Below are 26249 nucleotides of genomic sequence, written 5' to 3'. Positions count from 1 at the left end.
ACGACCTGTACAAAAAGTTGAATATGCTATTTATTTTGTACGACAAAAAGCGTAAAAAAAACCCGCTACAAAACAGAGGCAAAATGCTAATTTTTAGCATTTTGCCTCACAAAAAATGCAATAAAAGTGATCAAAAAAGCTGTACATTTCCCAAAATGGTACCAATAAAAACTACAGCTTGCCTGACAAAAAATAAGCCCTCATAGAGCTCCGTACATAAAAAAATAAAAAAGTTACAGGACTTTGAATGCAGCTATAGAGGAAAAAAAAAAAGATTTCCAAAAAAAAGGGGTTTTATTGCAAAAAAGTGTAAAAACTTTAAAAAAAATATAAGAATTTTGGTATCGTTGTAACCGTACCGACCCGCAGAAAAAAACTAGTGTGTCATTTATGCTGTATGATTAACGCTGTAAAAAAAAGAAAAAACAATCTATGGCAGAATTGATACGTTTTCTCTCCCTGTTATCATAAAAAAAAAATAAAAGTTTTACGATATAGTCTATGTACCCAAAAGTGGCACTGATAAAAACTACAGTTCGCCACACAAAAAACAAGCCCTCATACGGCCGCGTCGACGGAAAAATAAAAAAGTTCTGGCTTTTGAAAAATGGAGATGGAAAAATACCAAAAAATCGCTTGGTCCTCAACGCCAAAATAGGCCATGTCATTAAGGGGTTAATAATACGTCTTTCAAAGACACCGGTTACAAGGACGATACATCAACACACTGTGATAAGTTTATCAAAGTAAAAGTATCCTTGACTACTTTCCCAGGACAGCATGAGAAGGAGAACAGATAATAATTCATGTGAGAACAAGAAAAGAAAGAAAATACAGATAACAGTTCAGAGAAATTAAACTTATTTTCCTCTTATTTATTCATTACAAAGGGAAACTAGAATTAACCCCTCACAGTCGTGTAAAGGTCAGCAGCTGCCCAGATGAAGAAAAGAGCAAGCGAGTCCAAAGCTGACTGTCTTGGAATTACTGGGACTACCTGAAAGGGTTAATGCTCCCATATGATTGTGAATCTTATTTTAAGGCCTTCTTATTTGTTTAACTATAACGTTAATTATCACGGCGCAGTTGAATAACCAAAGTAAAGACTTAGTGAGCAGCATTGTATATGTAGAGGTATATGAGATGTAGTGATAAGGCCATGGAAGCAATATACCAGACAAGGCTTCCGCACTCTTCTGAAGGGGCTCCAATGTTTAGTTCACAGAAGTGTGAAACCAAAGTAAGTCATGAGAAAAACGGGAATTTAGTTTACCGTTAATTCCCTTTCTTGAAGGCATCATGACAGCATCCGATGGAGGTTGCTCCTCTGCCGACCTGTAGGGACAGGAAGAGTCAGAGAATAAAAGGACCTCTCCCTCCACCAAGCACCAGTGTGTTCCAAATAACCACAGTGACTAATTTCTCAACCAGAAGGTGTGTTTTATTGTCCTCACTGACCTCCAAAGACAGATTTATATATATACTCATGTGACAAAAAAAATAAACATGCCGGCAGAGGAGGGGGGGGGGGGGGGGGGATAAGCCCATATGCTGTCGTGATGCCTTCAAGAAAGGGAATTAATGATAAACTAAATTCCCGTTTCACCTACGACATCATGACAGCATCCAATGGAGAAATGCCAAATAATGGCAAGAGCTTATAGGGAGGGACTACTGCCTGCAGTACCTTCCTACTGAAGGTTGCATCACGACTAGCTTCTAAGTCCAGTATATAATGTTTAATAAAAATGTGTGGCTAGACGCCCATGTATCACCGTGACAGGCGAATATCCCAATAATTATTTTTCTAGAACTAAGTCACCGATGGGAACCGCTGGTAATTAAAATATAACTTTTATTGAACTCTTCTTAATAAAAATGCGCGATCAAAAACTAAAATAATGTGCCTCTTATTTCTTATGACAGCACTGATACGTTCTTTATGCCTAAAGTACTTTGTTAATATGTCCTTATCACACTACTGACACTGGAAATAGTCAACAAGTGCTAGAATCCATGCAGGATATATCTAGTGTAGATTAAAGATCTCATACGGCAATCATCTGGCTGTTGCCATCATTGTATATATATATATATATCTCAACAAATAGATTTGTTTGATCAATGGCCAGTGGTTGGTAAATTGATGAAACTCCAACAACACTGAGATCAAACACAGGATCTATTATGCCAGGTCATCTGGGAAATTTATGGACAAAAAAGACAGAACAATCTATATCCTTGTGCAGCACTATTGTTTGCAATCAAGTGCTGTATTCACCACCTCGATATATAAGTCCTGTATTCATTCATTCGCCCATAGGGGACAACAAATATAAGGTTATTAGAAGCCCACACTTAGTTTGTTGTGTGGGAACATCCACCCTTATGTTACTCTACATGGATGTTCAACGTCTCATTGATAAAGAGGCTGTATATAAAGACCCCTTATTTAAGTCCAATATATCGCAGTGGTCCTTAGATATAGATCACAAAATTACCCATGCGCTATAATGGATACTGCCCCACCAATACTATTAGGTGGAGGCAGTCAGCTCTTATTCATTGTTCTGGTGTAACCTCTCAAGGATAAGGGTGCAATAATAGCCTGCTTGGACATAGGTTATAGCGTCCAACAGAGCTACAAAAGACCCCTTTAAGAGCACAACACAACGCTACCGACGCGTTTCTGCAGCTAATATTAAGTTAGCTGCGTCATCAGGGTAGTATGCATAAGTTATGTAGAGCCATAAGTAGTGAGCAGCATGACTGGCTGCAAAAGAATGAACATAGATGGTCAGACACTGTTCTTCAGGGCTTTAAGTAGTGCAGACCCCGCCTCCCTTAACAAGGGGCTCGTCCAGCTGCTCCAATGAGCTGCTCCTGTCATTACCACTGCCGAGGTATCGCGGTGTTACGGCGATCTCGCGCATGCGCAGTGCCGACAGGACCGCGGCCGCCAACCACGCCAACCAGCCGCATCAGCAGCTGGAAGCGTAGCGGCACGCCGTTGCCCTGGCAGCGCAGACGCCGGACTCCTGACGTGGATAGCCACAACAGGACGCTGAACATTATTAACCCTTGATGGGACGATGAGCAGTCTGTCAGACATTACAGGTGGCATTTGCATTACAATAAAATACACTGCATGATTAGAAGAACTGGTTATTACAATGTAATGAGGCAATGAAAGGCCACTATACTTCATTAGGAATGTATCTTGAGGGATATTGTTTATTATTCATGATTTAGTCAATTAACACCCAAAGAGGAACTACTGGCATAATCCGTGGTATTACACCTTAGGGGCTATTATTATTGTACATGAAATGATAAAGGTCATCCTATGATGTTCCAACGCCATGTTTAATATTGGAATATATAAAAATATGCCAATTTCTTATTTATCCTTCATGATGATATCAATGCCAAGGAAGGAAATTAAAGAAGACGTATATGCGTGTATTATATAAAGGCGGTAAATGATAAGGTCTCATTTAACCCTTTCGGCGCACAGCAGTCCATACGATGTATCCATCGCGTTTCTTTTTGCAATAACCTCTGATCTACATTTCCTCTTCTTCCGTTATCCCGAATTTTCTCCAAGCCTTGAAATTGGATGCATTCGGGATCGGTATTGTGCTTCTCTCGTATATGTACCGCCACACTGGTGTTTTCTCCCCTGTTAATATTGCCAATATGTTCTAGAATACGTCTTCGTAATTGGCGTGTGGTCTTCCCAATGTAATATAGGGGACAAGGGCACGTGGCTTTATAAATAACCCTGGCAGTTCTGCAATTAATGGAGTCTCGTATTTGATAGACTTTTCCAGTAGAAGAACTGGAAAAGGAGACACCACGCTGGATAAATTTGCAGGCTTTACATCCACTGCATCGGTATGTACCATTGGGGAGTTCTGAATTCAGCCAAGTTTTAGCCCCTGATTGCGGTACAAAGTGACTGTGCACCAACCGGTCACGCAGATTCCGACCTCGTTTATATGTTATTAACGGTTTTGTTGGTAAATGCTCTACTAGGTCGCTATCTCTCCGCAGGGTATCCCAGTGTTTATTTAGGATTGTTTTGATTTCTTTTGAATGATCGTCATAGGTGCCAATAATTCGGATCTTACCATCATTTCTGGGTGTTACTCTGGTTTTTAGAAATTCTTCTCTATTACAATTAGTTGCATAGTTGCTGGCCTTCTGGATCACATCCCCAGGATATCCTCTTTTAAGGAATCTCTGGGTCATTTCATGTGATTTACATGCAAAATCTTCATTGGAAGAACAATTGCGACGTGTCCGAATAAATTGACCCTTTGGGATACCTTGTTTTAGGGATACAGGGTGGTGGCTGTCCCAATGCAGAAGAGTGTTTGTAGCAGTAGCCTTACGGTAAATAGAGGTCTGTAGTGAACCATCGTCAAGTTTGGTTATACGGAGATCCAAGAAGGTGATACTGTGGGAATTTATTTCAGCAGTAAAAAAAAGACCTAAATTGTTTTTGTTAAGGTGATCTACGAACATCAGAAAGTCCTCAATTTCGCCCGTCCACAAAATAAGGACGTCATCGATGAAACGAGCCCAAAGCTCGATAGATGTTGTCCATTTTTCGTTCATCTCGGAAAATACTGATAGCTCCTCCCACCAACCCAGGTACAGGTTGGCATAACTGGGGGCACAAGGGCTCCCCATAGCTGTACCCCTGAGCTGGTGGAAGTGTTTTCCTTCAAAAAGGAAATAGTTTTTAGTGAGAACGAACGATAGGAGGTTGAGTAACATACAATTATGCTCCTTGAGGTGTATACCCCTTTGGTTTAGATAAAACTCAACCGCTTTCATACCTCCTGAATGTGGAATGGAGCTATACAGCGCCTCGATGTCCAGGCTCGCCAATTTGGTATTTGGGGATACTGTAATCCCTTCTAGGCGCTTGAGGATGTCGGTAGTGTCCTTAACATAGGCCGGTAAGGCCTCAACAAAAGGTCTAAGTATGATATCTAAATACTTGCTGATTCCCTGCGTAAGAATTTCGTTTCCAGAGACAATCGGGCGGCCTTTTAACGGATTTGTTCCCTTATGGATTTTGGGTAATCTATAAAAGGCAGCCACTTGAGGAGAGGATGGATACAAATATTTCAATTCTATATCATCAATTAATTCCGCATCCCTCGCCTGTGTGAGGATGTCTTTCAGTTCGTTTGCAAAGGAGTCAGTAGGGTCCTTGGACAAGACTTCATAATTGGACCTATCTTCTAATATATGTAAACACATGTCTCTATAGACTTTCCGGTCCATTATTACTACATTGCCCCCCTTATCAGAGGGCTTGATAACGATATTATCATCCCTTTCGAGAATTAATAAGGCCTTCTTTTCGGCAGGAGTCAAATTTTGATGTTTAAATTTGGTCTGTTTGGATAATTGCTCCAGTTCTTTATTAATCAGGTTCTCGAAGATCTCAATGTATGGTGAATCTCCCGAGGGGGGCAAACTAGTGTTTTTCAACTTTAGTTCAGTAAAAGGGCCCTTGCTAGGGTCATGTGTTCCTTCTACTTCAAGGGCTTCCAATGCATTAATTGCTTCTAGGTCACTATGGTCTAATCCTAGGTCCAGGCATTTTTTTCTGCCCTGGATGGCAAAATACTTTTTCCATCTCAGTTTACGTAGGAATAATGCAATGTCTTTGATCCAATCAAATGAACTACATTTATTAGTTGGGATGAAAGACAACCCCTTCTTAATAACTGACTCCTCATGTGATGATAGAATTTTAGATGACAGATTTATAATTTGTAATGCATCCTCCTCAGTGGTTGGCATCGTGGTGTTTACATTGTTCTTTTCCATTACTGGACTTGGCCGTGGGTTTGATACGATTGTGCTACTCCCATCATCCCTCGGTTTCTGGTCATATAATGGCTTATGGGTTGGCCTAAAAAATGACCATCATTGGGGTTGCCTCTACCCCTACCTCTACTCTTAGTTCTCATGTTACCCCTGTTTTTCTTTCTCTCAGTGAAACCACCTCTTCTAATTTGATCACTGTTGGAATGTTCACTTTCTGAAGAACTCATTTCGGTTTCAGTCATTTGTCTTGTTTCATATACTCTATTCTTTGTAAAATCTCTCAGATCTCTCTGATACTGATGATGTTTCCTTTCTTTAAGATATCCTGTGTATTTGTCAATAGTTATTTTTAGGGCATTTTCCCATTTTTCATAGTCGGCTTCTGATGAAAATTTCCGTACTTCCTTTATTGACTCATCTAAGTTTCTACTTAGCTTTTCTAAGTTTACCTTTTCTTCTTCAAGTAGCAAATTCATGAATCTTAATGAGCTATCAGTTGATTCCCGCTCCCACTTACCCATAAATTCTGGGGTTCTTAGTTTGGGGGGTGGTGGTATATGAACTCTGAGACCACGGGGTACAATTTTGTTGTTGAAGTAGTTGGTCAGGGCTTAAACTTCCCACCATGTTTTTACAAACTAAGTGTGGGCTTCTAATAACCTTATATTTGTTGTCCCCTATGGGCGAATGAATGAATACAGGACTTATATATCGAGGTGGTGAATACAGCACTTGATTGCAAACAATAGTGCTGCACAAGGATATATATTGTTCTGTCTTTTTTGTCCAAAAATTTCACAGATGACCTGGCATAATAGATCCTGTGTTTGATCTCAGTGTTGTTGGAGTTTCATCAATTTACCAACCACTGGCCATTGATCAAACAAATTTATTTGTTGAGATATATATATATATATATATATATATATATATATACATACAATGATGGCAACAGCCAGATGATTGCCGTATGAGATCTTTAATCTACACTAGATATATCCTGCATGGATTCTAGCACTTGTTGACTATTTCCAGTGTCAGTAGTGTGATAAGGACATATTAACAAAGTACTTTAGGCATAAAGAACGTATCAGTGCTGTCATAAGAAATAAGAGGCACATTATTTTAGTTTTTGATCGTGCATTTTTATTAAGAAGAGTTCAATAAAAGTTATATTTTAATTACCAGTGGTTCCCATCGTAGACGCCCATGTGGCCATACCACAAATTTACTCAATGGAGGCGTGTGCTCTCTGCACCCAAGAACACGCCACCGCTCGGGTAGAGTGGGCCTTCAGTCCTTCGGGGGATAGAAGGAATACCTTGGGCCACCTTATATGTCAGGCCAACGATGGGTAAGTCCATAAGGCGCTCAAATGGTGGGTCATAGGCCTGGAGGACTATAGACAGATCCCGGCGGGGGTGGTGAGTATAATAAATAAATGAAGTCTACTCGCACCCTAAGAAGCTTTCTAGCCCATCAGCGCTCTGCAAGTGTGCAGTCAAAGAACGCCCCCAATGCCGCAACCTGTACTTTGAAGGTGCTGGGCTTAACCCATTATCCAGGCCCTCTTGAAGGAAGTCCAAGATTTGGAGGATGTCTGGATGTTCTAAATCCTGTATACTCTGGCCCATCCACTCCTTCTTCCAAACACTTGAGTAGATTTTTTTTTGTCGAGGACTTAAGGTTCTCGCAAATGGCAGACACTACCTTGTTGGACAGACCCTTCCCTAGAAATTTTACCCGCTCAACATCCAGGCTGCCAGCCTGAATTTCTGAACCTCTGGATGATAGAAAGGGCCCTGATGAAGGAGACCTGGCCTTGGCGGGAGGTGAACGAGAGAACCAGGGCCTCTTGGGCCACTAAGGAGCTACCGAGTTTACTGACACTCTTGACCTCTGTAGCTTCCTTAGGAAGAATGGTATTAGAGGTAAAGGAGCGAACGTGTAGGCTAGTTCCCAATCCCAGGGATGTGAGAGGGCATCCGTGCCTACAGCTTGTTTTTCTGAGCTTCGGGAAAAAAAGAACTGGCATTTGGCATTCCTGTTGGTAGCCAAGAGGTCTATCTGAGAAGCGCCCCACTTTGTGACGAGTGATTCGAACACCTCGGGATGCAGCTTCCTTTCGCCAGGATCTACCTCTCTCCTGCTGAGAAAATCTGCAGTAGTGTTCTCGTTCGCTTTTATATTGAAGGCCAACAACAACTGGGTTGTACGTTCTGCCCAGCGAAAGATCTTTTCCGCCAGTTGCTGAAGTAGAGGATTCCTGGTGGCGAATGAGCAGTCATGTTGTCTGAGAAAACCCTAATGTGCTTCTCCACTAACTGTGACTGGAGGCTACGTAGGGGCTTCCAAATTGCGTTCAATTCTCTAAAGTTGGAATAACCAGTTTTCTCTTAAGGGCCCCAACTACCTTGTATGTATTCTTCCGAGTACGTACCCCAACCCTTAGCACTGGCATCTGTCATCACAACTATCGCAGGGTCCTGGTTCCACTCTGAAACCCGAGAGAAGTTGTCAACCGACATCCACCATCGAAGGGAGTATCTAGCCTTGGAGCAAATGAGCATTGTCCTTTCAAGAGAAGCCAGCGATTTGTCCCATTTTCAGATGATAAACGCCTGAAGTTCACGGATGTAGAACTGGGCCCAGGGTACGATGTTGATAAAGCCGTCATTAACCCCAGGATCCGCATGCCTTCCCTGCATGACACTCCTGATTTCCCATACAAGGCTGAATATTCATCAAGAATGTGCTGTTTCCTGAATGGGGATAAGGAAGAACACGGACGGTGGGAATCCAGGATTACTCCTAAAAAATTTTTTCCTACTTTCGGGATTCATGCTGGGACTTCTGATAATTGATATTCCAGCCTAGGTCCTGCAGCAACACTAGCGTGATGTCTAGATGAATTTTTAAAATTGCAGGAGAATCCACCACCAGAAAGAAATCATCCAAGTATGGAATGATAATTATTCCCAACCTACGTAGGTAGGCTACCATCTCGATAACCACTTTGGAAAAAACATGTGGAAAGGAGGAAATCCCAAAGGAAAGGCAGGTGAATTGGAAGTGACAGACTGAACCTTCAATTTCCAGAGCAAATCTCGAGAACTTTTGAAAGTTGGGGTAAATGGAAATGTGATAATATGCGCCCTTAAGGTCAATAGTGACCATAATACTATCTGCACTAATAAGGTGGTTAAGGTTTTGATGGTTTCCATTTTAAACTTCCTATACACTATGAAGTTGTTTAGGTTTTTAAGGTTAATTATGGTTCAGTGTGATCCATTGTGTTTGGGGGCGAGAAATAGGGGAGAGTAAAATCCCTTTTGATGTTCTCGTATGGGGATGGGAATGATGGCCCCCAAGGTTTAATAGCCTTACCCCTTCCTCTCTTTAGATAAGACCATCTCCCAGACTTCCCTTTCCACACATAGGCATAGGACGAGAGACTAGGTGTAAATGGTCTTTTATGAGGTCTGTCAATTGGAAGCCCCTGGCTTTTGTCTACCACTTTTTCTAGGAGGCGATGTAGGAGGTCTGGCCCGAAAGTTTGGTGACCCCAAAAAGGCAAGGCACAGAGTTTGTTTTTAAAGGTGATGTCTGGCTGTGTTAGATAAGGCCGCTGCACGAGCCCCAAAGTGAAAGGACTCCATGGATGCATCTGCCAAGAAGCCCATGGCCATCTGTCGCAGGAGAATACCACTGGCAATTTCCTCCCTTGTAGTCTTTTGGTCAATTAACGTGGACAATTGGTCGAGCCAGCCCGCCATAGAATGTGCTACAGATGTAGCAGCAATATTCGATTTTTATGTCCAAACTTGACGCAGTCTAGGCTCTTTGCATGACTGTATTCACCTTGCTGTCCATAAAGTCTTTCAGGTGGGATGCGTCATCAAAAGGTAGACCCAACTTCCTTGTCACCATGGAAATGGCCATATCTATTTTGGGTATTTCAGTAATGGTGGCGACGTCCTCTTCTGAGAACGAGTCAGCCCTTAAAGTCCTCTGAAACCAAGGGACTCTGTTCAACACATTGCCACTTATTTAAAATCAGGCATTTAAGGGTAGTATTTACGGGAAAAACTGACTTGCGTTGCAGTAAAAGACCCGCGAACATTTTGTCCTGCGCTGTATGCAGTTGTTGCACCTGCATGGTCTTACAGACCGCCTTAAGCAACTGGTCCATGATGGAGGAAGAAAATAAGTATTTATTTTCCTCCTGCACTGCCTCACTCAGTTCTCCCAGAGAAAAATCTTCGGCTATGACGGAGTCAGAATCCGACACAACCAGAACCGTCCTTCTTGCGGCCCCCGAGGGCCCTGGCTGGAACTCTGCAAAGGAAGACTGAACCTCTTCACGGACCATTGCCCTAATGTCAGACATAAAACATGATTTTTCCTCTTGCAGTATTTTAACAGAACAAGTAGCACAAAGTTTTTTAGTGTAATCCTCGTACAACTTTCCAAAACACATTGGACATTGCTTACTCCTTCTAGCCTCCCTGGGCTTTTGAGTATCCCTGTCCTGAAATGACAAGGAATACTTAGTAAGTGAAGTGAGTCTAGTGCAGGTGCATTTTTGGTTGGCCCACAGGACCACTTACAGTCTGGAGACTTTCCGGATCCTCTCTGGCTGCCATTCCTGCAGTGGGTCCCAGAAGCCTTACTTGCAAGCGGCCATCCGCAGCGTTCCTTTGATGTAGAGGCTTTATAAATTTTGTATTTGGCTGGCTTTCCGCCTAATCCAAGGTCCACCTCCACATGCTCCGTATGATGCTGGAGTGCCTGACGTCAGCCGCTGACACCCCACTTAATCGGACGTGCCGGGGACTCTGAAGGTGCGGCCACCGCCTGGATGAAGGCTGCAGTGGCGCCAGCAGCCCATCCTTAGACCTTGACCCATGCAGCCCCTGGTTAAGACCCAGATGAGGTACTTCCCACTGGTGTAACCGGGGCTGCCATTACCCGATTCCACCCACGTGAAGGATGTGGTGGAGTCTCTGCCGCTGCTGTCTTGTGGGGGAAGGAAACACTGGTGCTTGGTGGAGGGGAGGGCCTTTTATTCTCTGCCTCTTCCTGTCCCTACAGGTCAGCAGAGGAGCAACTTCCATCATATTCTGTCATGATGTCGTAGAGAACGTATATTTCCGTAAAGACTTCCATGTCGTACTCCGGTCCTGGCTGCTGATCTTTGTGTCTCATACAACAGCACGTTGCCTGGAGATGCCGGCTCAGTCCGCTCACTGCGCATCTATCGGAACACCCGACTGCTTTTACCAGCTCACATCGCTCCCACTAAGGCCGCCTGTACATGGGTGGGGTCAGATTCTGCATGCAAAATCAGGCCCTGGCTAAAGCAGTGTCGATGCGTACCTGCCTTTCTGCATCTTAACCTTTACTGCGGATAGTCCGCACGGCTCATCGTCTGACATGTGCAGTGCAGTTTTTTTTAAACTTATGCTTCCCTGCGTCATTGCCTAGTAATGACGCGAATCTGCGACCTTACTGCGATGTCGATTACTAAAGGGCTGCGGTTCAGACAGCTTCCATTGACTTCAATAGAAGCCGTCCGCGCAGAATCTACGCAAAAATAAAGCATGTGATTTTTCCTTCAAAAGCGGAAACCGCAATTGGTTTCTGCTCATGTGCAAGAAGAATCACTTTTCAATAGCATGCTTTGGGTGGTATTTGCTGCGGAACCCAGAGGTGGAGACTCACCACAGATTCCATAATGCAAATCCGCCTGTGTGCAGACAGCCTTAGTTTGCAAATCCTGACTTTTTCCTCTGAGGCTCTCGAACTCACATCCACACAAGTCCAGCTGCAGGTCCGCTCTGCTACAGCTCCACTAGCTCAATCTCTCTCTTCCCTGCACTCTCTGAAGCTGCCAAGTCCCACCGGAGCCCGGGAACAAGACCTCTCTTTCGCTCCTTAGTACACAGGCCTTTAACCAATCAGGGTGCAGATCAGGTCCTGTCAGTTCATAACAACAACAAAGATCAGAGTGAGCAAAGTCATGTGACCTCTCACTGAAGGTCCTGCCTGGCAGGAACATAAGGTACAGACATAATAAATATGTATATTATAGTACACGGATGTTTAACCCCTTACACAACGCTTGTCAATCACAGCTGGAGGTGCACACCAGTTGGCTGAGCACATCTGCCCCTTCTTTTTAGCAATTGGTGGTAGTTTCAGTTCCTGAGCCCCCTGAACAAAACTTCTAATGTGTCACTGTGATTTTGTCAAAGTTTCTTGAAAGTTTAGTTAGCCTTTAAAGTAGTAATACATCTGAGCTGTGGATATGAATGTGGATGAGGCCTATTCCTGCTGTCAGTAGTGATGTGGGAAACATACTTCCCCAATTATGGGACTAGGATAATATTACCTCTTATTACACTGGTATTGAGTTACTGTATGATAATAGAATATATAAACATATATCCAGATAACAGAATCCAGAACAAGGAGACATAGACCTACATAATGGAATCCAGAACATTCACCTATAGCCAGATAAAGGAATACAGAGCAGAATTACTTATCCCAGATAACAGAATCCAGAACATGAAGACATATATGGCCACATAGCAGAATCCAGAACACGGATACACTGACCCAGATAACAGAATGCATTACGGTGAAAACTGACCCAGATAACAGGATGCAGAAGTATGTTATATACTGTATGTAAGTGAATTTTTGTGGCCGTGCATGCAGAACAGACAAAACAAATGGACCAAGATGCATCAAATTCACCACACAGTTAAATCAGACGCTTTAAAGGTTTTAGATCAGGTTTCAGGTCTTAATGATCTACTGTTCTCAACATATTTGAAACAAGTCGGAACACAAACATAACGGCCAAATGACTGCACCAAATTTGCCACATTGGTAAACCAAGGGGCTTTGGTAGGCTTTAGACCGAGCTTTAGCTCTCTAAAACTACCATATTCAATATTTGCAAAACATCAGAATACAAAAGTTAATTCTACTAGTGGTGTATATATTACTGAGTTATATACCCCTTGTTGGTGTTTCTTTATTGTAGTGGTTATAGCTTACTTATCCTATATCAAATAAAGGTTACATATTAATGGTAATACTATTTCACTGATCAACATGGGCAGCAAGCAGCCTGAGTATACGGCTTCAGGTTATATTATTCAAAAATTACGTTTCTTCTTGGCAGATAATGGTAGCATGAACTCAGAGGGATGTCTGATATCTTCAAATGATCAAAGTATTACCCAAGATGCATATGAGGAGTCTGCCTTTATCACAGATATACCATCAGCTCTTCACAGCAAAGGTCCATCATCTGATCATTTTGAGCTGATCCTATCTTCTGATTCATCACAGACTGCAAAGCAAAATAAAATTTATAGAAGGAAAGTTGAATATGAAAGAGTTCACAAAAGAGAGAAACCATATTCATGCTCAGAGTGTGGGAAAGGTTTTAATTATAAATCAGCTCTTGTTAAACATCAGAGAACTCACACAGGGGAGAAGCCATTTTCATGTTCAGAATGTGGGAAATGTTTTAAATGGAAATCAGTTCTTGTTAGACATCAGAGAACTCACACAGCGGAGAAGCCTTTTTCTTGTTCAGAATGTGGGAAATGTTTTAAAGAGAAATCAGATCTTGTTACACATCAGAGAATTCACACAGGGGACAAGCCATTTTCATGTTCGGAATGTGGGAAACGTTTTAACAACAGATCAATTCTTGCTAAACATCAGAGAACTCACACAGAGGAGAAGCTATTTTCATGTTCAGAATGTGGGAAATGTTTTAAGGAGAAATCAGTTCTCATTACACATCAAAGAGTTCACACAGGGGAGAAGCCATTTTCATGTTCAGAATGTGGGAAATGTTTTACCGAGAAATCAGTTCTTGTTAAACATCTGAGAATTCACACAGGGGAGAAGCCATTTTCATGTTCAGAATGTGGGAAATGTTTTACCGAGAAATCAGTTCTTGTTAAACATCTGAGAATTCACACAGGGGAGAAGCCATTTTCATGTTCAGAATGTGGGAAATGTTTTAAGGAGAAATCAGTTCTCATTACACATCAAAGAGTTCACACAGGGGAGAAGCCATTTTCATGTTCAGAATGTGGGAAATGTTTTCACGAGAAATCAGTTCTCATTACACATCAAAGAGTTCACACAGGGGAGAAGCCATTTTCATGTTCAGAATGTGGGAAATGTTTTCACGAGAAATCAGTTCTCATTACACATCAAAGAGTTCACACAGGGGAGAAGCCATTTTCATGTTCAGAATGTGGGAAATGTTTTCACGAGAAATCAGTTCTTGTTAGACATCAGAGAATTCACACAGCCGAGAAGCCATTTTCATGTTCAGAATGTGGGAAATGTTTTAACGAGAAAGCAACTCTTGTTAAACATCAAAGAACTCACACAGGGGAGAGGCCATATTCATGTTCAGAATGTGGGAAATGTTTTATTCAGAAAACAGATCTTGTTAAACATCAGAGGATTCACACAGGGGAGAAGCCATTTTCATGTCCAGAATGTGGGAAATGTTTTAACCACAAATCAGCTCTTGTTAGACATCAGAGAATTCACACAGGGGAGAAGCCATTTTCATGTCCAGAATGTGGGAAATGTTTTAAAGAGAAATCAGCTCTTGTTACACATCAGAAAATTCACACTTCAGAGAAGCCATATTCATGTCCAGAATGTGGGAAATGTTTTAACCACAAATCAGCTCTTGTTACACATCAGAGAATTCACACAGGGGAGAAGCCATTTTCATGTCCAGAATGTGGGAAATGTTTTATACAGAAATCAGCTCTTGTTACACATCAGAAAATTCACACTTCAGAGAAGCCATATTCATGTTCAGAATGTGGGAAATGTTTTAAAATGAAGTCAATTCTTGTTAATCATAAGAGAACTCACACAGGGGAGAAGCCATTTTCATGTTCAGAATGTGGGAAATGTTTTATACAGAAATCAGTTCTCGTTATACATCAGAGAACTCACACTTCAGAGAAGCCATTTTCATGTTCAGAATGTGGAAAATGTTTTAAGGAGAAATTACTTCTTGTTACACATCAAAGAGTTCACACCGGGGAGACGCCATTTTCATGTTCAGAATGTGGAAAATATTTTATACGGAGCTCACATCTGGTTACACACAAGCTCGTTCACACAGAGGAAAAACAATTTGCATGTTTAGAATGTGGAAAATGTTTTAAGCAAAAATCTGTTTTTGTTAGACATCAGAGAATTCACACAAGGGAGAAGCCATTTTCATGTTCAGAATGTGGGAAATGTTTTACATGGAAATCAGTTCTTGTTGAACATCAGAGAACTCACACAGGGGAGTAGCCATTTTCATGTTTAGAATGTGGGAAATGTTTTAAACATAAATCACACCTTTAAAATATTTTAGCTCCTTCCTGACCAGAAGAAAGGAAGAAAAAGGAGGGAAAAAAGCTCTTTTTTTTACACTAAAACCAGGAATTTATAAATGTAAGAAAAACAAATGCAAGTGTTGTCAACATATGAAATCTGGTAGAAAACATTAGAATGGGGCAAAATGATACACCGATAAAATTAAAACAGAAAACTAGACTCAGCTGTGAAAGTAGATTTGTCAGATATATATTAGAATGTACATGTGGCAAGAATTATGTAAGTAGAACCAAAAATGCACTTAGGTCCCATGTTAGTAATCAGAAATTCAACATAAGAAGGGGATTCCTTAAAGGGGTGGTCTCGCGAAACCAAGTGGGGTTATACACTTCCGTATGGCCATATTAATACACTTTGTAATATACATTGTGCATTAATTATGAGCCATACAGAAGTTATTCACTTACCTGCTCCGTTGCTAGCGTCCTCGTCTCCATGGTTCCGTCTAAATTCGCTGGCAGCTTGCTTTTTTAGACGCGCTTGCGCAGTCCGGTCTTCTCTATTCAGCACGAGCCGCTTCAGTGTGCTCCCCGCTACAGCTCTTCTGCGCATGCGCAGACGAGCTGTCACTGCTCGGGAGCGCGCTGCAGCGGCCATTCTGCACCTTAGAGGAAGGTGCAGAAACTGGAGCTGCCCAGCGGAGAAGCCCAGCCCAGCCGCCCCGAGAAGCGTCCCAGGTAAGTGATGGGTCGGGGGGGAACTAGCGCTGCGCCGGGGGGGGGGGGGGGCTGTCGCTGCGATGGGGGGGCTGCCGCTGCGCCGGGCTGCGCCGGGGGGGGCTGCCGCTGTGATGGGGGAACTAGCGCTAGGCCGGGGGGGCTGTCGCTAGGCCGGGGGGGCTGCCGCTGTGATGGGGGAACTAGCGCTAGGCCGGGGGGGCTGTCGCTAGGCCGAGGGGGGCTGCCGCTAGGCCGGGGGGGCTGTCGCTAGGCCGGGGGGGGCTGCCGCTAGGCCGGGGGGGCTGTCGCTAGGCCGGGGGGGGGCTGTCGCTAGGCCGGGGGGGCTGTCGCTAGGCCGGGGGGGGCTGTCGCTAGGCCGGGGGGGCTGTCGCTAGGCCGGGGGGGCTGCCGCTAGGCCGGGGGAACTAGCGCTGGGTTTCGGGGCCTTCACCTGGGCTGAGGGTCTAGCGCTGGGGAGCCGGGGGCTAGCGCCGGTTACCTGCTGCCTGGCGGTGGGCGTCTGGTCGGCGGCTGCGGGGCGTCTGGTCGGCGGCTGCGATGCGTCCGGTTGCCATGGAGACACAGCTGGCGGCGTCTCGGGAGCGCGCACGTCGGGCTGCAGCGAGCGACGGGGAAAGAGCCGGCGGCCATCTTGAGAAAACTTTTATAAGTTGCTGAAACGCTGGAACGGTAAGTACAAACCAGCTAGAAATGTCATTTACAGGGGGGCTTAGTTATGTGTACTTAATGGGGGGGACTGGGCAAAAAAAAAAATTTAACTGCTTCCTCGAGGCAACCCCTTTAAACACAGCTTATCCCGTCTTTTGTGGAATCTCATAATTGTCAAACTGAACACCTTTATGTCACACCACTAGAAGACGTCCAATCACTATCCATGAGCCAGCTTAGAAAAAAGGAGATGTTCTGGATCTATAAATTGAAGACTCTGACTCCGTTGGGATTGAACAAAGTGTTGGAGAAGATATATTAATAATAAACTGTATATATGAAATGGATATATTGATGTTGGCATTTGATATAGATTTTGGAAATAGCGCTCACTGTAGAGAAGTCTACATATAAAATGAAGTGCTGGATAAAGAGTTGTTATATAATATATATGTTTAAAAAATGTCTTTAAAAATGGGTTGAAATTGATTTTTTTAATATGAACTAACAATGAAATATGAGCATCTATTTTAAATAGGTTTTTTTAAAAAAAAACAACTATGTGTACCTGACTTTTATAATGTGACCGTTGATAAAAATGAATATTTTAATTAGTTTTAATATGTGATGAGATATATGACCTTATACTATTGTATGCTACACAAGCTTAGGATTTCATTTATTCTCCCTTTGAGAAATTATATGGAAGCCGGTGCATGGTAATACAGCATTTGTACATTTAATAACAGCGTATACTGCACTGTAGTAGAAATCGACTTATGAATGAAAAGGGAGATGGAAAAGCACATTGCGTTCCATCGTGAGAAGAGAGTGACGTATTCGGTCACTTGAGTAGGAAGTACTTCCCACTTGATGATGCTGGAATTGCCCCTGCACCGGCGTAACCACGAGTTATGGAATGTGAGTGGATTGTAATTCATATATATATTGTGTTTTATGTATTATATGCTTGAGAAAGGCAAGATAAGATTGCCGAAACACGTTGCATCAATAAATTGACCTTAAAAATATACGGGTCTACGGCTGATCCTTCTGGATTCCGGAGTGCGAGGATTCTTTTCCTTCATAAATCACACCTGGTTTCACATGAGGTCATTCACACAGAGGAGAAACAATTTGCATGTTTAGAATGTGGAAAATGTTTTAACCAAAAATCAGTTTTTGTTAGACATCAGAAAATTCACACAAGGGACAAGTCAATTCCTATTTTTTAACGCTTAACAAATGTTACAAAAAAATACAACATTTAAAATCAAAGTCACATGTCATACCAGAGAAAGCAAGTTAGCGCACTAAATGACGATTAAAACATACCTACAGTTTCAGACATCTTTTCAGGATAAGCTGCCATCTGTATACATAAGCAATAACACTATTTCTGACCATTTTATACTTAATATATCATTAGATTTACTCTCTGCCTTCTCTAATTTTTAAGGTACCTGTAAGAGTTGTGCTGGCTGGGATCTCTTGTACCACATAGGTTTCTAGCAGCAGTCCCCCACAGGTGTGGAATGATTAAGCTAGCTAGGTGGGGTGTTCTCCTATTAGCCAATCACCACCCGTCTGTCTGCAGATAAATATCCACCCTCTGCAAGAGGAAGTTGGTGTCCCTTCACTCTAGGGTTTGTTGGTTTTGCATGCCTTTACAGGTTTTAGGTGTCTGAACAGGGGCTTGTCCAGTGTTTTTGCATGTGGCCAGACATTAGGTGTGGATAGCCCTGTTCTGTGTATTTGGTGTGAACAGCATCATGCTCTGTATGTCTCTGCTGGTGGCTAGATATGAGGAGTAAACTGGCCCTTGTATGCTGGTGTGTGATTTGTGTCCTGTGTGCCAGTCTGTCTGGTTCTGTGTATTAACCCTTCAGGGATGCGCAGGGCTGCCTTTATCGAGACAATCGCCTTGCCTATTAGGTAGGGTCCTGCCATTCTCCCTGCAGCTTGGGGTCAGCTGTCTTGCTAGTGTTGGGACCGCGTGACATAAGGACCCTTGATCGTTGGGCTCGCGGCTTAAGTGACTTGGCCATTTCACGAACTAATCCCCTATATTTATTTCAGCAATTTATCTATTATGTGTGCTGGTTTGCAAGGTGAGTGTTGGTTTCCTGTTGGCAGTCCTTATCTCTGGTAACGTTTGTGTGTGTATGGTGCTCACTTGCCCACACGAACATAACAGTACCTTTACACGGGTCGATGGTTACATGAATAATCACTAAAATGAGCGATTTTCAGGTTACTGTTGGCTCATGTACACATGACTGCAGACAGGACAACAAGCGAGAAGTCACTTAGCTAGCTGAAGAGGAACAACTGCTGAGTGGCATCTCCCTGAGTGTAAACAGGAATCGTTCAGTGTTTGAGTGACTGCCTGTTTACAGTGAATGGAGGTGGGCGAGACGAAATGATCTTGAATGACTATCGCTCCTGTAAAGCACCGGTACGATAGTCACTGGATTGGCTGTTGGGCACACAACAATCATCCAGTATAAAGAGGCCTGTGGTTTTCCAAGAGCTGGTGGGTATAGACTAGCTGATATGATATCGCCATACACTGTGCACATAGGAGAGCAGGATCTTTTCTCTAAAATGCCCCTCTATAATGCAGTTAATTATGAGGTTGTGCTATAGAGACAGAGAAGTACTAAGCAGTTTCCATTCAATCCCGCTTCCAAAGTAGTGGACCCAAAGTAGAAGTAGGGAGACCACTAGTGGCCAGCACTTTACATACAATGATGTTTTTGTGCAGAAAAAAGCAATAAAATGATTTGCACTTTTGCCAGTCATCACATTGGCATCACGTAAGCTCAAGTTTATTCAAAATTCAACGATCATTTAAGAAATGTTTGTTATTACCAATCAATGTCTTTTATCCAAATAGGAAATAGGAAACAGGTAGCGCATCTACATAGCAGCCATGTGCATAGAATATCTCACATTAATATATATAACTGCATCTCAGAGCTTTTCAGCAGTTGTTAATAAAGGTTTGCTTGTAAACCTTCCATGCTTGTATTTGGGCTGATCTTCCTGTATTCTTTACCCATTAACCTATCTCCTCAGCCCTCTGGCAGTGAGCGGGAGCCGGTAGGTGTTATGTGCATGAATAGTGAGCACAGCATTACACCAAGGATCCCGGACTTTGTGGAATCTGTTAGGACACTTTCTGGTTTTAAAAAAGATCATTTAACAGGATAAATCAAACATTTCCTGGACATCCTACAGCAGCATAGAAGAGGTTAATTCACTTGACCCCTGTTCTAAGTGTAAGACATTAATTAGAAATATATCAATTAGCATAAACAACAGAAACCCCCCCCCCCCCCACATATATTAAAAGAGCTAAAAGGACACAGACTACGTATTCATTTCACTTCTTGTATCAGATAGAAGACAAGTCCTTCTGGAACATTTTGTGTCTTATATCAGGGATCTGTATACATGGGTTCTCATGCACCTCGATCCACCTGTATATGTCGGCCCTGTACACAGCTGGTATATTTGTTTTGCAGGTAAAAGTGGGGTTTATGCTGTATACTGCCTGCAGTCTCTCAGCATTATATTAACCTGCCTCCCTGGTGGAGTTTTCTCACATCATCCATCTGTATAAGGCTGCACATCCTTCCTGCTAAGGTAAGTAAAGCTAGATTCTCATGCTATAGACCCATGTACATGTGCCATCTGAGTATGCACTGGCCCCCACTCTCTCTGCAAGTCTTCGGACTGTTCGTAGCTGACATCACACGATCTCACAAGAGTCCAGATCGGCAGAATGGGGCTCAATGACATCACTCAGGTCTGCAAGAACAATGGGCTGGCCTCATTGACGTTATGTGATCTCACTAGAGCTCAATCTGCCAGGTTATTTAATTTGATTGTTCCTCTCTTATCAATGATTCACTTGCTGGCAACAACTGATTACCAGTGTGATGCTACACTATATCTCTTGAACTTTTCCTCCAAGTCTTTGGCACTATCTCATGCTGCCTTCTCTTTGGCCAACAACTGCCACTGGAAGCTAGGGGTGTGACAGGGGTGTTCCTGTGAATGCCCCTGTCACACCCCTAGCTCCCAATTGGGTCAATGTTAGAAGGTCCTAGCAGCATCTGGATAGATTGTTGCCTGGCCTGCAGCCTTGGGATGAGCGTTACTTTTGTTCTTAGCCTTGGAATCTTTGCTGTAAATGCTGGCATGTTACAGCTCTAAAATGCCAGCATTAACAGCTAATTATCTAAGCCCATGAGGAAAACTTACCCTCACGCTAAGGATGCTGGGCAGCCAAAAAACAATCCACATTCTGTGCCTAGCACTCTCACTGGAGCAGCCGTGCCCACTTCCATCAGCAGCCGACTAGTGTTTTGTGTGATGCCTACCGTCCGTCCCGGCTGCAGGCCCAGTGTTGCGCCCCGGCTGCCGGCTCAGTGTTGCGCCCCGGTTACCGGCTCAGTGTTTCGTCCCGGCAGCTGGCTGTCTTCTCCGTCCCCACAGCTGGCTGCATTCCCCATCCCTGCAGCCAGCTGTGTGCTCCATTCCCGCAGCCAGCTGTGTGCTCCATTCCCGCAGCCAGCTGTGTGCTCTATGACGACCGTGCCCCTGCTCTTTTGCTTCTGAGGTGCTACCGACAATGATGCTTGCAATGCTGCAGCAGTGGTCAGGACGGCACTTCGGGCATAAAATGCCCACTAGCCAATCAAAAGCTGGGGGCGTGACAATTTTCTTTGGACAGCTGTATTACATCGCCCACTCATAAGTTGCGGTGGCAACATAATGCAATACCACCAGTCCATTCTATGACTGATTACCATTCTGCAACCAGGGGATTTTCTTGTAACCATAAACTCAACGGATGTCTATCTGCACATTTCCATGTTTCCTTCTCACAGGAGGGTTCACAGAATATTACGATAAACAGAGTTCCAGATTTGTCATCTTCAAGTCACCTGTCTTCGATTTGGCATTCATCTTTTTCTATTAGGTTAGTCTCTTTCAGCGCCATATTGCTCTGTTTTGGTATGTTGCACAGAGGTGTCTCTACATGCATCAGACTTAAGGACAGTTTAAAAATGGAGGTAATAGCCAAGGCTATCCGGTAATAGCCAAGGTTATCCCACGATCTTTCTGCATTCTGGCAAGTAGTAGATTTAGGACAAATATTGTGCCGATACCCCAGGAGCATCCAGAAAAAATATTTGACCAGTGCCTTCTCAACGTTTTCTAAAATTTGGTTGTAAACTTGAAACTGTTCTTCAGTTAACAAACTTTTGTTATTAGACATTACTTGTGCAAAGAATATTGTGTTTTAACTGATCTCCTTAAGGCCTCCTGTCCAAGTGTGATTTTTCATTGCGTTATCCGTGGTGATAATCTGCATGTAGGTAACGCATAAAATGCTTTCCATAGGATAACTCTGGAAAGTGCAGTCCGATGTAGACGAGCGAAAATCCACCACGATTTTCTGTTCGCGTATAAAAATCGCAGCATGCCACGATTTTCCGAGATAAACCTTTCACAATGATAGGTTCGTCGTAAAAAATCACGTTTAGTGTCTCCCATTGCGGAAATCCCCGTGGGTTAAAACGCAACGCCGATGGCCAGCCAGCCTAAGATAATCTCTATTTTGGAGGACTGTATCACATCTTGTAGGTTGAGGGAAGCCTTAATGTTCTAAACCTTCTCCTCCCGGAGACAGCACTGCATCTTCAATAGAAATCAGGCATTTATTATAAATTTCATCCATAACGCGGTGAACTTTTTTTTCACATCCGCTTCGAGCGTGTAATAACTGCAAACCAAAATAAAGTGAACTGCAAATGGGATTTGCAAGCAGACATTCAACAACGACTGACAAACACCAAAACACTTACGTAAAATACCAACATGAATAAGCAGATGGAATAGCTAAAGTACGTACAAGGTATTAGATCATATTTTGGCTAAGATACTTAATCGCACTAACCCACGACAAGGGTCCTTAGTGTCTCTTAAGTCCTTACACCTACAAGACAACTCAAACCCCAGGGAGTCTTGCCTGCAAGCGGGGCGATCGTCCTAATGGGGACGGCCCCACACTGGAACCTAGGGGCCTGGCTTGCTATAGATGGCAACTGCATACAAGCAGAATAGGAAACTATTCACATAAACAGACAAGGAAATACAAACCAGAATCTCTTGCATTCAGCAATACCAAGCAGAACATGCATGGGTCCATCCACCAGGGTTCTGGGAGGGAAAGAGGAGAAAGATAAATGACCAGCTACTCTAGCAAGAGGGGCTGGCATATATGGTGATTGTTTTCCTCTAGCAAGCCTAGAGCCTTACTGACTGATATGTCAGGTGAATAATCCCATTAACAGTCTACAAATCCAAGTAGAAAACGAAGATAATAGCATTCAGCATTATTACGGTGGGCGGTATACACTCGACTCAAAGTTTGATCTCTTTTTACTTCTGGCCAGCCATAAACATTATTTCCAAGTTTTCTCCTTTCAAATCTATTACTTTTCCATATATTGTAGGAAGGAACTTCCACATAAAGAAGAGTTTTTGCAAAATCATCGGTTTTACATAGGTCAAAAAATGCTAAAATGTCGTTTTCTAGGGGCTGTTAACCTTCTTTAGCAACGTATTGTTGTCATTGGACAAACAGAAGTAATCCAAGAATGAAAGAAGCTGATTGTATGGAAAGTTCTTTAGCCTTCTTTCAATTCATGCCATATATCAGTACAAGCTCAGGACGCGTTTCGGTCCGATTACTTCTGTTTGCCAATTGCCGATGAGGACTGGGCGGTGGAGCTGTATATGTGAAGGAATCTTGCCATCTCTGGATCCGATTACTATGGGGAGCGGGGTGGTGAGCAATGCTTTTTCGTTTTTCATAACGTTGTCATTTGGATTAAAATAAAGACGCTGGCCATTTTCCGAATGCAGAGCGAGATGAACGACGGACGGCCTCAGAACTGCTAATGAATCGACCACTTTCAAGCCCAAATGAAGCCTGGCCGCTGCTTTTATTAACATATTTATATATGTAATTAATAGATTTTACAGAACTGCAATACTCTGTTAATATGGACAACAAATGTACATGAAAGCACAGGATTATATGCCTCCACCCCGCGGAGATCCAGGGTTACACCATTGATATCAACACTGACACCATCGTCATTTGGTGCTCTTCGCCAACAAAATAAATCTGTAATAATTGAGTTTTTTGGCGGGAGAGCAAAGACAGCAAACTACTAAGCAGTACACCTATCCTTGCACTTTGAAAGTGAGCATAAAACCATTTTCTACAACTTGCTTGGCTCCAAGAGACGTCATTTGAAAGCAACTATTGTACTTTCCAATATAGTCCATAAAATGTATGTTCGCCGGATGAAGACCCATCATTAAACTACAGAGCATCTCAGGCAAAGGCTCAAAAGTCGGACTTGGCACCTTACGACCACTGAAGCACATACCAAGAGCCTCTTCTTCCCATTTAAGCGTCTTACAATATATACATTTATGAGTCATAGTTACCAGAGTAACAGTTTTATCGGATTCATAATCCATGTCAGAATTGTACAACATTCTGGACAAAGCTTTAACTTTTTGGATCATTCTCTTGGATTAGTTCTGTCATATCTATTAACAGTTGCTCTGTGAATTTCTAGGTTATTCAGGTGTTATTAGCTGATGAGATTCTATGGAGCTCAGGCTTATTTTCTTTTTTAGGTTCTGTAATTCTATGAACCTCTGGGTTATTCTGTGAAAATTAGCTGCAGCAGCTCTACGGAGCTTGGGTTTTGTTTCTTGGTATTTAGCTGCAGCAGCTCTATGAGCCTGTGGATTTTATTGTTGGTAAGCTGTCACTGCAGCCCGGTCAACCTCTTTTTCGCATCAGTCAATCTAGCTTGGTGTTTTTTAGCAGTTTTCCCAGAATTAGAAGTACTTCCAAGCTGAGGAATGGGGAGTGTGTGCGATAGAGCTTTATATGGCCGACGAACATGAAAATGTTTGTTAAACATATCTTGTGAAGAAGTACAACGCAGTCTATTTACGGGGTTCCCTTCAACTCCAAACTTTCCATACAATTCTCCATTGTGATAGGCTTCAAACACTGACCTAAATATTTGTCCGGCTGCTACTAATTCTCACAAACCACCATAATTGTGCGGTCCATAAAACAGTCAGCAGAACTCTTATAATTATTCCCGTCACCATCATGAGATAAAATGTGAAATCATCCCAGTGATTTACCACAAGCTCCAATATCTCCTCACGCACCTCTCTGGCAATGATTCGAATATCGTACAAAGTAATAATAATAATCTTTATTTATATAGCGCCAATATATTCTGCAGTGTTTACAAGAAAGGGGGAATAAAAACAAGACCACGGTTACATGTAGTAATCAATTGATGGAGACAGTAGGGGTGATGGTCCTGCTCCAATGACCTTACAAACTATAGATAATGGGGTGATACAGAAGGTAAAGGGTCAGGAGATGTGCACAGTATGGCAAGATGAAGAGTGAGGGGTGCTATACACATAGACAATAGTCAAATTAGGCAGTATAGAGGTTGAATCGGTATGACTGCAGGTGCCGCTTGATTACGGCTAGCAGGAATTGCAGTCAGTAGGACAGGGAGCATATTATCAGGGAGAGTACAGAGGGGTTTGGTTTAGAGGATATGGTATGCCTCCCTGAAGAGGTGCGTTTTTAGAGCACGCCTGAATTTTAGTGTGTCAGGGATTGCTCGGATAGCGTTCCAAAGGACTGGTGCTGCTCTGGAGAAATCTTGGAGGCGGGGATGAGAGGCTTGAGTTAAAGGGGCACTCAGTTTGATTTTGTTAACAGAGCAGAAGACGTGGGATGGGTGGTGGATTAAGATGAGAGATGCCATGTAGTGTGTCGCGGTGCTGTGGAGGGCTTTGTGGATGAGGGTGGTGAGTTTAAATTGTATTTTGTATTTGATAGACAGCCAGTGCAGTGACCGGCACAGGGCAGAGGCATCCGAATAGCAGCAGGACAGGAAGAGGAGTCTGGGTGCGGCATTCAGAATGGATTGGAGGGGGGAAGAGTCTGGAGCGGGGAGTATAGGATATTGCTCTAAACAGGCAGCACCATCACCAATAATAGGTTTGATGGTATGAGGCTCCATTAATGTTTAAAACTTTAATAACTATTGTTCAAGAACTAATGTCTTTGCTGCCTGGAGCAACCAATCACAGCACAGCTTTCATTTTACCTTAGCAGTATAAGAAATTAAAACTACGCTCTGATTGGCTGCTGTACTCCTGAGTGACGGACCCCAGCCGATCAACTGTTAATGACTTGTCCTGAGGATCAGTCAGCAATAGTATTTGCCTGGAAACCCCTTCGGAGTATTTCGCTCTTTGGTAGTCAGTTCTACAGAATGGAAATGGCAGGCTGCAGTGAGATGTAGTGGGGGATGAAGAGAGTCATAGGACATTAGCTGAGTGAAGAGCACAAGGGTGATGATGGAGCCGACAGAAAGGCTGCAGGAATCGGTAGACCCTTGAATGGATAGAAAGCAGTGCGGTCAGATATCCTACACTGAGAACAGCATTGTGGAAGATGTGTGTTTCCCA

At 43.0% G+C, this 26249-nt stretch overlaps 1 protein-coding gene across 4 annotated transcripts in view; it reads left to right on the top strand.

Annotated features, from left to right (window-relative positions):
• LOC136624332 (oocyte zinc finger protein XlCOF6-like) overlaps positions 1 to 15600 on the top strand; it is a 459204-nt gene extending 443604 nt beyond the window's left edge. For 3 of the 4 annotated variants that reach the window (XM_066598258.1, XM_066598254.1, XM_066598255.1), the window contains one exon: positions 13052 to 15600. In XM_066598258.1, the coding sequence (XP_066454355.1) occupies positions 13052 to 15219 (2168 nt within the window). In that variant the 3' untranslated portion in view covers positions 15220 to 15600. The remainder of the gene's footprint in view (positions 1 to 13051) is intronic. The other variant, XM_066598265.1, reaches the window with a different exon arrangement.
• Positions 15601 to 26249: the final 10649 nt, after the last annotated feature.

The sequence above is a fragment of the Eleutherodactylus coqui genome, chromosome 4 (genome assembly GCF_035609145.1).
Source record: "Eleutherodactylus coqui strain aEleCoq1 chromosome 4, aEleCoq1.hap1, whole genome shotgun sequence".
Taxonomy (NCBI): Eukaryota; Metazoa; Chordata; class Amphibia; order Anura; family Eleutherodactylidae; genus Eleutherodactylus; species Eleutherodactylus coqui.
This window is presented reverse-complemented; position numbering and strand designations above follow the sequence as displayed.